Source organism: Odocoileus virginianus, chromosome 9, assembly GCF_023699985.2.
Source record: "Odocoileus virginianus isolate 20LAN1187 ecotype Illinois chromosome 9, Ovbor_1.2, whole genome shotgun sequence".
Lineage (NCBI taxonomy): Eukaryota > Metazoa > Chordata > Mammalia > Artiodactyla > Cervidae > Odocoileus > Odocoileus virginianus.
Window position 1 is genome coordinate 73581744 of NC_069682.1, and position 12688 is coordinate 73594431.

Here is a 12688-nt window from a genome sequence, read left to right on the forward strand (position 1 = left end):
TGCCAGGAGGCCCAAGGTTGCATGCAGCATGGAGAAGGTCCTTTCTGAACTCAAAGTCTAGAGATGCATTGATGCAAAGGTTTTAAATCCAGAGGTCACAGGATGACCTGTGGGCCCAATCCTGCCTGCAGACGTGTTGGATGCTCCTGGGAAAAAAGAAAGGAGGGCTAAGCGGCTGACATTTATAGAATGTCATGCAAAAAAAAAAAAAAATGTGGGTTTCCGGCTTCTCTTGGAAAAGCAACGACCTGTCTTGCACTCGCATCCCGCTACCCCTTGGGTGCTTTCTCTCACCTGGCCAGCATCAGCCGGAGCCCCCGTGGAGCACACACATGCTCTACAGCTTGTCGTGTCCTCGTGGGAGCCCCCCTGACTCCCCTGCCCCCCGCCAGCGGCATCCATCCTGCGTGTGTGTCTTTTGTGGGAGCGAAAATTTCTCTGTACTTCGGGCCCTACTGAAAGCAGGCACATATCAAACAGAGCAAGAGAGTCCTGTGCTTTAAGAAATGGAAAAGAGTGCACTTCTTTGAAAGTAAAGACTATTTCTGTGTGCTTATATGTAGATGAGCATGTCTATGTCATAATAGAACGCACCTAGTTTGATGCTTTTGTGGCCCTTGGAGCTGTTTTTTATTTTGAAATCCCTACAATGAGGCTCTGCGCTGATGCCATTTAGATTATAGAAATCCTCTCAGTCCCACCAGCTGATGGTTAGCTTATCCGGTGTGTCTGTGCTGGGGTGTCGTGGACTCCACGGTACAGAGAGAGATCTGTCCAGCTAGTGGCCCTGGCTTGGGACCTCCTTTTTTCTTCTGATCCAAGCTAGAGACAAGTGGGGACCTGTGGGAGGCAGGCGTTGTCACAGCACGGAGCGCCATCCCATGCTTTGGCCTTTGTGAACACCAATCAGGTTAGAGGTCCCAGAGAGGCTGGGCTCCCCGGTGCCAGTCCAGAGAGAAACACTTCATTTCTGATGAAGTCAGGCTACTGCAAATGAGAGTCCAGCTTCCAGTCTGTTGTATTAAGTCCTCTGCCAGCCTGTCCCAGGTCACTCTTGAGTAAGCAGCGTTCACACTGTGTGCTCAGGACCTGTTCTGACCTTGGATATAATGCCCCTTGCCATCACCCCGAGCTCTGACGCTTCCCAGTGTGAGGCCGTGGTCACGGTCACTCACCTTTCTGTGCCCTGATTTTCTCCTCTGTAAAATGGAGATGGTGGTTGGTTCCGAGTATCTATGGCAGCATCAAACTGCCCCAGAACTTCGTGATGTGAAACAACCACGAGTTTACCACGTGGGCCAAGACAGGGCACAGAGGGTGCGGTTGGTCTGAGCCAAGTGGCACCTGCTGGGGTGAGGACGCCCAGGGCGGCTCCTTCGCTCACTTGTCCGGTGTCTCAGCTGGGGGCGCTGGGTGGCCGGGGACTCGTTGGCCACATGGGCTTTCTTGTACCATGGCAGTCTGGCCTCCCAGAGCCAGCATTCCAACAAACACAACGTAGACGTCTCTGAAGCCTTGGGTATGGCAATTGACACAGTCACTTCTGTCATATCTTATTAGTCAAAGGAGCCACATAGCCTACCCAGATCCAAAGGGAAGGACATCGACCCCTCTTCTTCATGGAAGGAACGTGTGGCCATCTTTCATCCGCTGCACATGGTACCCATCTCCAAAGAGTCATCGTGAGGAATAGACAAGGCCGGGGTGTGCCCTTTACATCCACTAGAATGACCAGAATGCAAGACAATAGCACATGTGGGTGAGGGTGTGGGGACGCTGAAACTCCCCTTCATTGGCTGGTGGAAATACGCAAAGGGACAGTCACATGGAACACAGAGCCGTTTCTTGTAAAGTCAGACATATACTTAGGCTGCATCCCAGCAGTTCTAATCCTAGATAATAACCCATGAAAAATGAAAACAAGAGTTCAGAGACTTGCTGATAAATGTACATGGCAGCTTTGTCTATCATCTCCAAACTGGAAGCAACCCTGGTATCTGTCAGCAGTTGTCATTTAGTCGTTCGCGTCTTTTGTGACCCCATAGACTGTAGCCCATGGATACTCTGACTATGGAATTTTCCAGGCAAGAATACAGGAGCGGGTTGCCATTTCCTGCTCCAGGGGATCTTCCTGACCCAGGGATGGAACCCACGTGTCTTGCATTGGCAGGCAGATTCTTTACCACTGAACTGCCACGGAAGCCCCGGTCAGCAGTAGAAACCAGTAAATAGGGAATTCCCTGGCGGTCCAAAGGTTAGGACTCCGTGCTCTCACTGCCAAGGTCTCGGGTTTAATCTCTGGCTGGAGAACTAGGGTCCCACAAGCCATGTGGCATCGCTGAAAAATAAAATAAAAAGAATCGAGTAAATAAGCTGTTGTTTATCCATATGCTGGGATGCACAGCCACGGAAGAGAATGACCAGCCATATACAACAACACGGGCGATTCTCACAGACATGCTGTTGAGAGAAAGAAGCCAGACACAGGAGTACTTCCTGTGTGGAGCTCCGTAATCTGAAGTTTAAAAACAGGCAAAACCAGTCCCTGTGATGGAAGTCAGATAGAGCTTAGCTTTGGGTGGGCGGCCATGACTTCAAGGAGGCTGGAGGGAGTCTTATAAAGCAAGGGGTGTTCCATGCGTTGGTCTGGTTCCACAGATGTAAGCACATGTACCAGTTATCAAGCTGTTGGCTAAAGCCTGGGCTCTTTACTGTATATCATTTGCACTCAATTAATAATAATTGCTTAGCACAGTGCCTACTATGTCTTAAGTGACCCATGAATAGTAGCTACTGAGGTCAGCAGTGTCGTCAGTTTCAAATCACCAGAGGGTCATGCCACCCATGAGTTTATCCACAGAAACTAGATTTGTGAGGCTGCTCAGCTCAGTGCCCTTGGGGGCTTGGGCAGCTTGTCTGGGCCCTCTGAAACCCCAGTGGCCTTGGACCCACCTTCTGGCAGGGAGCAGATTCTCCCCTGTCTCACGTAAGCGGAGAAAACTTCCTGTTGGCCTCGGCCCAGCAGTTGCATTTGGCATTGGGGTGTGTTCTTAGGTCAAGTGCATTTGGCTCTCCTTTCTGGGCCCTGCGTCGTCCAGGACAGCCGCGTTTGCTCTGTGATAACCTCCTGCATCCACTGCCCAGACTTCTGGGCTCCGGAGACCAGCTCTGGGGAGTGGAGATGACAGGCTCCCAGGTCCATAATCCTGGCTGGAGGTTTGTCCCAGCAGAGGCTCGGAAAGCACTGATTCTTCCGTGCCATCTTTGTTCTTCTGAGCAGTAGGCACAAGCGTGAACTCACATGTCTGTGATGTGATGATGTGAAGTGGGTTGGATGTAAGAAAAGCAATGTCTTCCTTTCCTTACACTCCCCTAGAAGATGAAACAGTGTAGGGCGTGGCCATGGACGCTATTTGGGGAGACTTTAGGGAGCGGTGGAGGCTGTGGTTAACCCAAGGAGGCCATTGTCACCCGGCTCCAGTTGATTGTTGCCATGTGGAACCTGGGATCAGTGTGGCTGGGGCCTTCTGGCTTTTCACAAGAAGCTAGAAACCTGAGTTTCTGAGGGGAACTTCCTGAACTTTAGATCTTGGCACCTAGATTGGTTATACTTCTGGGGCTTTAAGCGTGACACAGGCCAGCTCTGTGTGGGCCTGCTGGGACACATCTGCAGACCTCTGGTATTAGCAGGTGGCCTCAGACGCAAAGAATCTACCATCTCCCACTTTGCAGCTGTGTGACCTTGCCCAGATGATGTGGCTTTTCTCAGTTTCGTCACCTATGCAGTGAGGTTGAAGAGCGAACAGTTCCTGCTGTTCCTCGTTCACGTGATGAATGCTCCTGGGTGTTGGTGTCCCGCCCTCCCTGGTTTTTGCCATTTGGTTCCCAGCTTACTGGGAGCGCAGGGGAAGGCTTGGGTGTTTCAGACGCCCTCCGTTTTCCCCTCAAGGACTTGCAGGCTGCCTTCCGGGCAGGAGTGGACAGCTGCCCTCACCCTCAGCCAGTGGAGAGGCCTCTGCAGAGAGGGGCCTTCCTGCTCGGCCCACAGACCCTTGACCTTCCAGTTCCTGCAGATCCGGAGGAAGGCGGGGAGTGGTCCCTGAATCTCTTCTCTACCACGTTCCCTTCACCCATGGGTTGCTAGGTCCAGTCCCTGCTGATGCTCGCGTGTTTCCCCTTTTTAGATATCAGCAGGAAAAAAAAAGATCTGCCTTTGATCCCGGTGCTCCCGATTGACACGAGTTTCCTGTTCTGCATTGTATCTTAGCAATTTCTCCTGAGGTTAGCCTTGTTTGCTGACAAAAGTCCATCTAGTCAAAGCTATGGCTTTTCCAGTAGTCATGTATGGATGTGAGAGTTGGACTGTGAAGAAAGCTGAGTACTGAAGAATTGATGCTTTTGAACTGTGGTGTTGGAGAAGACTCTTGAGAGCCCCTTGGACTGCAAGGAGATCCAACCAGTCCATCCTAAAGGAAATCAGTCCTGAATATTCATTGGAAGGACTGATGCTGAGCTGAAGGTCCAATACTTTGGCCACCTGATGCAAAGAGCCAACTCATTGGAAAAGACTCTGATGCTGGGAAAGCTTGAGGGCAGGAGAAGGGGATGACAGAGGATGAGATGGTTGGATGGCATCACCGACTCAGTGGACATGAGTTTGAGTAAGCTCCAGGAGTTGGTGATGGACAGGGAAGACTGACGTGCTGCAGTCCATGGAGTTGCAAAGAGTCAGACACGACTGAGCGACTGAACTGAACTGAACTAGCCTTGTTGAGGGATAGGCCTCTCTAGACATTCAGCCTGGGGGAACAAGGGAGGATATTGAGCACTTTTCCCTATTCCAGCTGACAAATGCAGGTGCCTGTGGGAGCTCCAGCATAGGCTTGGAGCTTGGCTGAAAACAGGTTGCCAGCTGACCCCACACAAGCTAGACCAGACTTGGAAGGGCCTGGGAATCTGCATTAGGCTTCCTCCAGGGGATCTGGATGCTCCTTAGCACCTGAAAGTCATATGTATACTGCCTCTCTGCATGATGAAGATGTGATAACATGGAAATTGTATCTCTCTCTCTCTCTCTCTAACACACACACACACACACACACACACACTCTTAAGGATTAGACTTGTCTTCTTGGCTGTGAATGAAAATGGAGGCTTAAGTGTTCAATCTCAGTGATCAAGAGGAAGATACAACTTCCCAAACTTCACAGTCACTTTCGGGGTCCTTCCAAGCAGAAGAAACTTAAGTGAGTTTCGTGATGTGCAGGAAATACTTCACACAGTGGCTACATATAGGAAGCACCGTGAGAGTGAGATTTGTGGTTATCATTATTAGTGTTAATGATTATTATTAACTCTTCTCATTAGGGCTTCCCCAGTGGCTCAGACGGTAAAGAATCTGCCTGTAATGCAGGAGGCCTGAGTTTGATCCCTGGGTCAGGAAGATTCCCCGGAAAGGGAATGGCAACCCACTCCAGTATTAGTTTCAGTGGAACAAAAACTCGACTTTGCTCAATTTAGGGGAAAGATTTTGATTCTTTCCATTTGGTCCAGTTCAGTGGTTAATAAAGATACTTAGTTTGAAACTGGTGCTGTTTTAGATGTTTGCAGGGGACAATTAACTCTCTTTTCCAGGGGATCTTCCCAACCCAGGGCTCAAACCTGAGTCTCCTGCATTGCAGGCAGATTCTTTACCATCTGAGCCACCAGGGGAGCCCAGTTAATTTGTAGCTCAGTAAATCACACCTGGCTGGGTCTGGGTCCCCAGGGGCAGTGACATCGGTCCCCACCCGCGACCCTGGGTCATTCCTGGGCCTGTCCCTGGGCAGGGTGACACTTGGTGTCTCGGCCACTGGCGAGGTCTCTGCAGAGCCTGGCCACCCCCAGAGCAGGCGGAAGCAGGGGCCGGAGCAGAGGGGCTCACGAGCTGTCCTGTTCCCTGCAGATCAGGAGCGACACCTCGCAGATCCTGGAAGAAAACATCCCCCTCCTTAAGGCCAAGGTGGTGGAAATGCGTGGCATCTACGCCAAAGTGGACCAGCTGGAGGTGAGTCCAGGGTAATTAACTTTGTGAGCCTGTGGACTTGTTCTGACTCTTCTGTCCTCTCTCCCAAGACGCTGATCTGGCGTTGATAGTGTTAGGCCTTAGACCCAGTGGAGGGAGTGGGCGGCCCAAAGGGGCCTACATGGTATTTTAAAAATATAACAAATATGAATTTATATAAAGAATCTCATTTTAAAGTTGGGGTGCTTTCTATAAAAACCTGAATTTCAAGCTGCTTTTTGTCATTTATTTATTTTTGGCCATGCCATACAGCTTGCGAGAGCTTAGTTCCCCGACCAGGGATTGAACCTGAGCCACGGTTGTGTAAGTGCGGAATCCTATCCACTGGACCGCAAGAGACATCCCTAAGTGGCTTTTGGAAATTTAGCATTTCTCAGAACTCTGAGCCCATATTTCTTTAAATAGTTTGATCTGTTTACTTTTTAAGGTGCAAATACGTAAAGTGTACATATCATAAGTGTACAATTCAGTAAATTTTAACATGTATCAACCCACTTGAGGGCTTCCCCGGGGGCTCAGCGATAAAGAATCTGCCTGCAATGCAAGAGTCACAGGAGACGAAGGTTCGATCCCTGGGTTGCAAAGATCCCCTGGCAGAGGGCATGGCAACCCACTCCAGTATTCTTGCCTGGAGAATCCTATGGACAGAGGAGCCTGGCGGGCTACAGTCCATGGGGTTGCAAAGAGTCAGACACGCCTGAGTGCACACACGCGTGAACGCCCGCGTGAAGATGGCCCAGGTTGAGAAACTGAGCCTTCCCACCCCTGGGGCTGTTTCCTGGGAGAACTGGCGCTCAGACAGGGCACGGGCTCTGTTTCTCCGCAGTCCCCACCCCGCCCTGTTGCCTCCTGCTGACTTAGTTCACCTGCCTTTTGTCTGTGTGGGCTCCGGGCCAAGATGCAGGGTATCTCATTTGCTCCTGGCTGCACTGCGAGTCCACACCCTCCCCTTCCCAACTTCCCGACGAGGAGCATGAGTTCCTTGAGGTCAGCCCCTTCCCAGGGATCACACAGCTGATTCCATGAAGCGGGGGCTTCAGTTCACATCCACGAGAGCCCAGGCTTTTCCTCAAACTGGGGCCCTTGGGCTGGGCTCCTGGCTCCTTGCGCAGTGAAGACCGGGAGGCTGGAAGAGCCTTCAGCATAGCAGAGGTGGCCTGGACTGGACGTCAGCCCCCCTAGTCTGCCCAGGAAGGGAGCCAGCGGTGGGCCCTGGAGTTCACAGAGAATTAACATTCTTGTCAGCAGAGGAGGCAGGAATATAATTAAAACTTTGCCCTTGGAATAGCTGATTCATTTGAATTTTATTCCACACGTTTGAAGGAGGACAGAAAAATGCAAAGATGTGCAGCCCTGCTTCTTACCTCGCTTGGGCCGCCCCACCACTCAAGCCGCATTGTTTCCTTGGTACTCAGTTTCCTAACGCTTATTGAGGGCCTATTTGATGCCGCTGCGGGCCCTCACAGCGAGAAGGACAGAGTTCAAGGCTGTGGCTCCCTCCAGGAGAAACAGCAACCGAGTGTAACCATTGTGTTTCCCGGGGCTCCTGTGACAAGTTATCACAAACGGAGTGGCTTAAAACAGCATGAACTAAGCATCTTACGGCTCCAGAGGTCAGCAGTCTGAACTGTGGCAGCAGGAGTCAGCAGGGCCGGCTCCCTCTGGGGGAGAATTCCCGTCCTGGCCTTTGCCAGCTTGCATCTCCCAGCTCGTGACACCTTCCTCCCATCTTCAGAGCCACAGCACAGCATCTTCCAGGCTCTGTCCTCCTCCAAGTCTCCTGCTTCTGTCTTATAAGGACCCCCGTGATTACCAGGACAGTCTCCCCAGCTCAGCATCTTTTTCACACCTGCTGAGTCCCTTTGGCCATGAAAGGTGATATGTTCACAGGCCCTGGGAGTGAGGCTGGGGACCTTTGGGTGGGGTCATTACTCTGCTGCCCACATTCACCAAGGGTGACTTCAGAGGCGTGTGCTCTGGAGGGCAGCAGGGAATGGGCAGTGGATGCTACAGGCCCTGGAGCGTGAGTGGAAGGAGCTGTGTTGGATGGGAGGGGCAGGTGGGCGGCACAGCCAGGGGTAGACGCTCAGTGGTGGGAGGCTCCGGGCTCTGGGCAGCAAGGAGATAATGGACCAGAAGGATCTGGGATGGCCAGGTTACAGGGGCGAGGGGGGCGATGACCAGAGCGGGGCTGGAGATGCCAGCAGGGTCCAGGACTGTCCTGGGCAGCCAGGGATGAGAAGGCCAGCCCCAAGCCACTCCTCCTTGTCCTCCGGGAACAGTTGGAGCTGAGACGCACCCTCCCCTCCCATGAGGTGTGAATCTTCAGGCCGCCGCAGTCACCACTCTGACCTAGAGTCTGCTACCATCGAGACCCAGTAGCATTTGCCTCCTGTCAGCCCCCTGGGCTGCTGTTTTCTGTAGAGCAGAGAGAGATTTCTCTGCAGCTGGGCCCTAGTTAAAAAGAAGAAAAACTGCGTTGGTCCAAGAGGGTCATGGATTTCAAGGCAAATGGGAGACTCCGTATTTCCTGCTGAGCTACCTGCGACATAAGATGTAGGACCTGATCAGAACCCAGTGTTGTCCTGAGGCAGATGGACTCCTCAGATCTGCCCCTTGGAGACTGTTTTTTGTTTGGGGTTGTTTTGTTTTTATTTTTTTGACTGCATCATGCGGAATCTTAGTGGCCTGGCGAGGGATCAGAGCTGTGCCCACTGCATTGGAGCACAGTCTTACCCACCGGGCCACCAGCGACATGCTGGATCTGCGCATGGGCCGCTCACTCCCCTCTCGCGGTCAGCTTCCTTCTCTAGGTGGGGTGTGTCATCGTGAGGGTGTGAGGCCGGCCCCTGGCATCCTGCAGGTGCTGGGGAGGACAGGCTGTCACTGTGGGGGTGCCTGCAGGCCGAGAGCCGGGATCCAGCGCCTGCTCATCACTCTGCCCAGCCCACTGGAGGCTCCGGGGAGCCCAGGAGCGCTCTGCTCCCATATCACTGTGACCCGCTGGGGGCCGGGAGGCTTGAGAACCGTGGGGGTGACCTCTCAGGCCCGAAAAAACTAAGTTACTGAGCAAGTGCTGTGAGCCACGGCCTCTAAGTGCTTTAGATGAAAGAACTTGCTTACCCCTCACAGCAGAGAAGGTCCTGGTATTGGTCCTGTTTTATAGAGCGGTGAGGCACACAGAGGTGAAGGGATTAGCCCAGGGTCACACAGCCGGGGAGTGGTGGAGCTGGGATTACAGAAGTCCGTGCTCCTGACCCCTCCTCAGTGCTGGGTGCTGGCACCGTCTGGACCCGGGCCTGCCCTGAATCCGGGGGCCTTTGTCACAAGGATGCAGGCGCATCAGAACTCACACCTGTATTTTAAGACCACATCTCACCCCTCCCCTCCTCCTTCCCTTCCTTCCTTCCTTCCTTCCCTAGCTTCTCATAATAAAAGTGGTTCATTTTCACCATAGAGACAATTATGTGGAAGTCACCTCTGCTCCCAAAGGCAGTCACAGTCCCCAGCTGCCCCCATCTGTGCCCTCTCCTCCCCTCTCCACGTGGATGCCCGTCGGGGTCGTCCCGCTGCCCCCGTCAGCTTTCCTGGCCAGGTTTGGCCTCTCCCTGGCCGCGGCCTGGCCGGCCTGCCCTCCCTGGCAGGCGTTTTGGAGGCGGATCAGACCTCGTGAGCGCACATTCCTCCGCGTCCCTCACACTTCCCACCACAGCGGCATTAACGCAGGGAGCGTAAAATTGGAACCGGCTGCAGGGAGGGCCTGCAGGGCTTCCCTCTGTGCTTTATAGCCAGATGCGCCAGCCGGTGAGGCCAGGGGAAGCGGCCTGGCCCGGGGCCCCTCGTGTCCCCCTCCACCCAGCACACACACACACACACAGACACACACACACACACACACTTGATGTGCCTTATTCAGAGCCTTTCAGCTCTGCCCTTGCCAGAACCATAGGGCAGCAGCCGCACAACAGTGCTGCCATCCTGGGTTCATCCACTGTTTTTTTGCTGAGGATGTGGTCATTCATTTATTCACTGACTCTTGCGTGTATGCCTTCATTCCTGGGTGTGCATTCATGCATAGATGCATTCATATGTGCATGCATTATTCATGTGTGTGTGCCTTCATTCACGTGTGCATTCATGTATACATTCATGCATGTATGCATTCGTTCATGTGTGCATGCATTATTCATGTGTGTGTGCCTTCATTCACGTGTGCATTCATGTATATATACAATCATGCATGTGTGCATTCGTTCATGTGTGCATGCATTATTCACGTGTGTGTGCCTTCATTCACGTGTGCATTCATATATATGTACATTCATGCATGTGTGCATTCGTTCATGTGTGCATGCATTATTCATGTGTGCATGCCTTCATCCACGTGTGCACGCCTTCATGCACACACGTGTTCTCCTGTGCGCACTCATCCTCTCACGCATGCATTTATTCCTGCCTCCGCCATCCGGCTGAGCAGGCCCTGGTTGCGGCCTTGTGAACAGCACTGACTCAGCACCTGCTCTTCCAGAACTCACATTCTGGAAGGAGATGGACCCTGAACCGGCAGACAGGAAGTTGAGAGGGCGAGGGGAGCTAAGAAGACGGGGCCTGGGCAGCTCTGCGGTGGGGCCATGTTAGCCTAGGCGGTCGGGGAAGGCCCCTCTGTGGAGGGCCAGCAGACTCAGGGCCTGGGAGAAAAGCAGGGTTCACCCATGGAGAAGAGAGGTGCCCGGGCAGAGAGAGAGCTGCTGCTAAGGCCCCAAGGAGGGTGAGGCTGGGGTTTTCGAGGAACCAGAGGGAGGCCTGGGTGGGACACAGGGAGGGGGCAGAGCGGGTGCTGGGCCTTGCTGGGTGGGCGGGCCTGGGGCCTTCCATTTGCGGAAGTGGGGCTCTCCCGTGGGGCCTGGCGCTGAGAGGGTCTCTGGCCTCTTCCTGATGCAGGAAAACCTTCTGCATTTTCCTTTGGGAAAGGAGAGGCCCACAGAGGGGCGGCTTGTCCGAGATGGACCTGGAGTCGCCACCTCTGGCGGCCTTCCCGGGTGGACGAGCCATGCGCGCACATGTGACACGTGCTAGCACATGCGCAGGTACACACAACACACACATGCGCACAGACCCAGGCACAGATGCCGACGCATGTGCACCCAGCACAGACGCAGCAGAAGTCACAAACAAGGGGGCCTGCACAGCCTTTTTTTATTGCTAACATTGTTCCGGATTTATTGCTAACATTGTTAAAAACTGGACATTTTTCATGAAATCTGAATGCCCTGTTGTTTTTTTAAATGATGTTATCTGGCATTAATTGAGCTCTTAATATGCCCTGGGCACTAAACTGCTGAGCAGGGTTGATATCATTATGATTCCTGCTTCACAGATAGTAAAATTGGGGGGTAATAGAAATAAGGTAACCTGGCAAAAGGCATATGACCAGTGAGTGGTAGACCCCTGGGTTCTAATCCAGTGGGTCTGACCCCAGCCTTCTCTTTTCTCTTCTCAATACTGGAGGTTTTGCAGTAGAGCCCCAAGCCGAGTGACCCCCCGGGGCCAGGGACCTGGTATTCCAGCTCACCCAGCCTGTTCTCAGTCTGTTTCACTCGCTTGTCACCTGCCTGCCCCTTGGCGGTTTCTGAGTGTGAGGCTCCCCAATACCCATCAAATATTAAACCGAGCAATTTCGGGGAATTCCCTGATGGCCCAGGGGTTAGGACTCCACGCTTCCACTGCTGGGGGCACAGGTTTGATCTCTGGTCGGGGAACCAAGAGCCTGCAAGTTGCGCGGCATGACCAAAAAGACAGAGCGGTTTCTAAAAACTTCAGTTTTCATAAAGAAGGTCGTGCAGCCTGAGTACCCTCTCTGCTGCTGCCTAGCTGTGTGACTTTGGGCAGGTGGTCCGACCTCTCTGACCGTTGGTTTCTCCCCTCTGTAAAATAGTCTAAACAGAGGGTCACTAGAGGGAGAAGGAGAAAGGATACGAGTGGAGGCTCGGCAGGCCGGGGCTCCAAGAGGAGGCATCACTGTTACCGTCAGGGTTTCTGAAGGTGCTCCCAGCAAGGCACCAGCGAGCCTGAGGTCTCCCAGAGCCTGGCGCCGGTGGGGCAGGCGAGAGGGAGGCTGGAGGCAGTGGCTGCTGGCGGCCGAGGGAGGCAGCCGTGGCATCTCGTCTCTCCGCTCCCCCGACAGGCCTTTGTCAAGATGGTCAGACGGCACGTCTCCTTCCTGGAGGCCCACGTGCTCCAGGCCGAGCGGGACCACGGGGCCCTCTCGCAGACCCTGCGGAAGTGGCTGGGCTCCTCGGGGCTCCCCGCGCTCGGGAACGTGAGTATCCCCACCTCCCCGCCCCCTCCCAGACCCCGGAGCCGGGAAAGGGGCACCGGAAACGGGAGTTCAAAGGGCACGGCTGGCTTCTGCAGACAGGAAGCGGCGTCTGGCTGGCTGGTGGGGGGCTGGCCGGGCGGCTGGGGCGTCGCAGACTCTCTCTTGGGTGCCCCCGTGTGCCCTGAGCGGTGGTGCCGTGGCTGCCCGCCCCCTCATCCACAGTTTAGTAAATGCCTGCTGTTTGCCTAGCACCGGTCTGTCTGGAGTTCCCGCGCTGGTTAGAGACAGCTCTTGTCCCTTCCTTC

At 53.8% G+C, this 12688-nt stretch overlaps 1 protein-coding gene across 3 annotated transcripts in view; it reads left to right on the forward strand.

The window, feature by feature from the left end:
- BCAS4 (breast carcinoma amplified sequence 4) overlaps positions 1 to 12688 on the forward strand; it is a 56085-nt gene that overhangs the window by 17500 nt on the left and 25897 nt on the right. For 2 of the 3 annotated variants that reach the window (XM_020888680.2, XM_070472755.1), the window contains exons 3-4: positions 5945 to 6046; positions 12249 to 12383. In XM_020888680.2, coding sequence (XP_020744339.1) covers positions 5945 to 6046; positions 12249 to 12383 — 237 coding nt within the window. The remainder of the gene's footprint in view (positions 1 to 5944; positions 6047 to 12248; positions 12384 to 12688) is intronic. The other variant, XM_070472756.1, reaches the window with a different exon arrangement.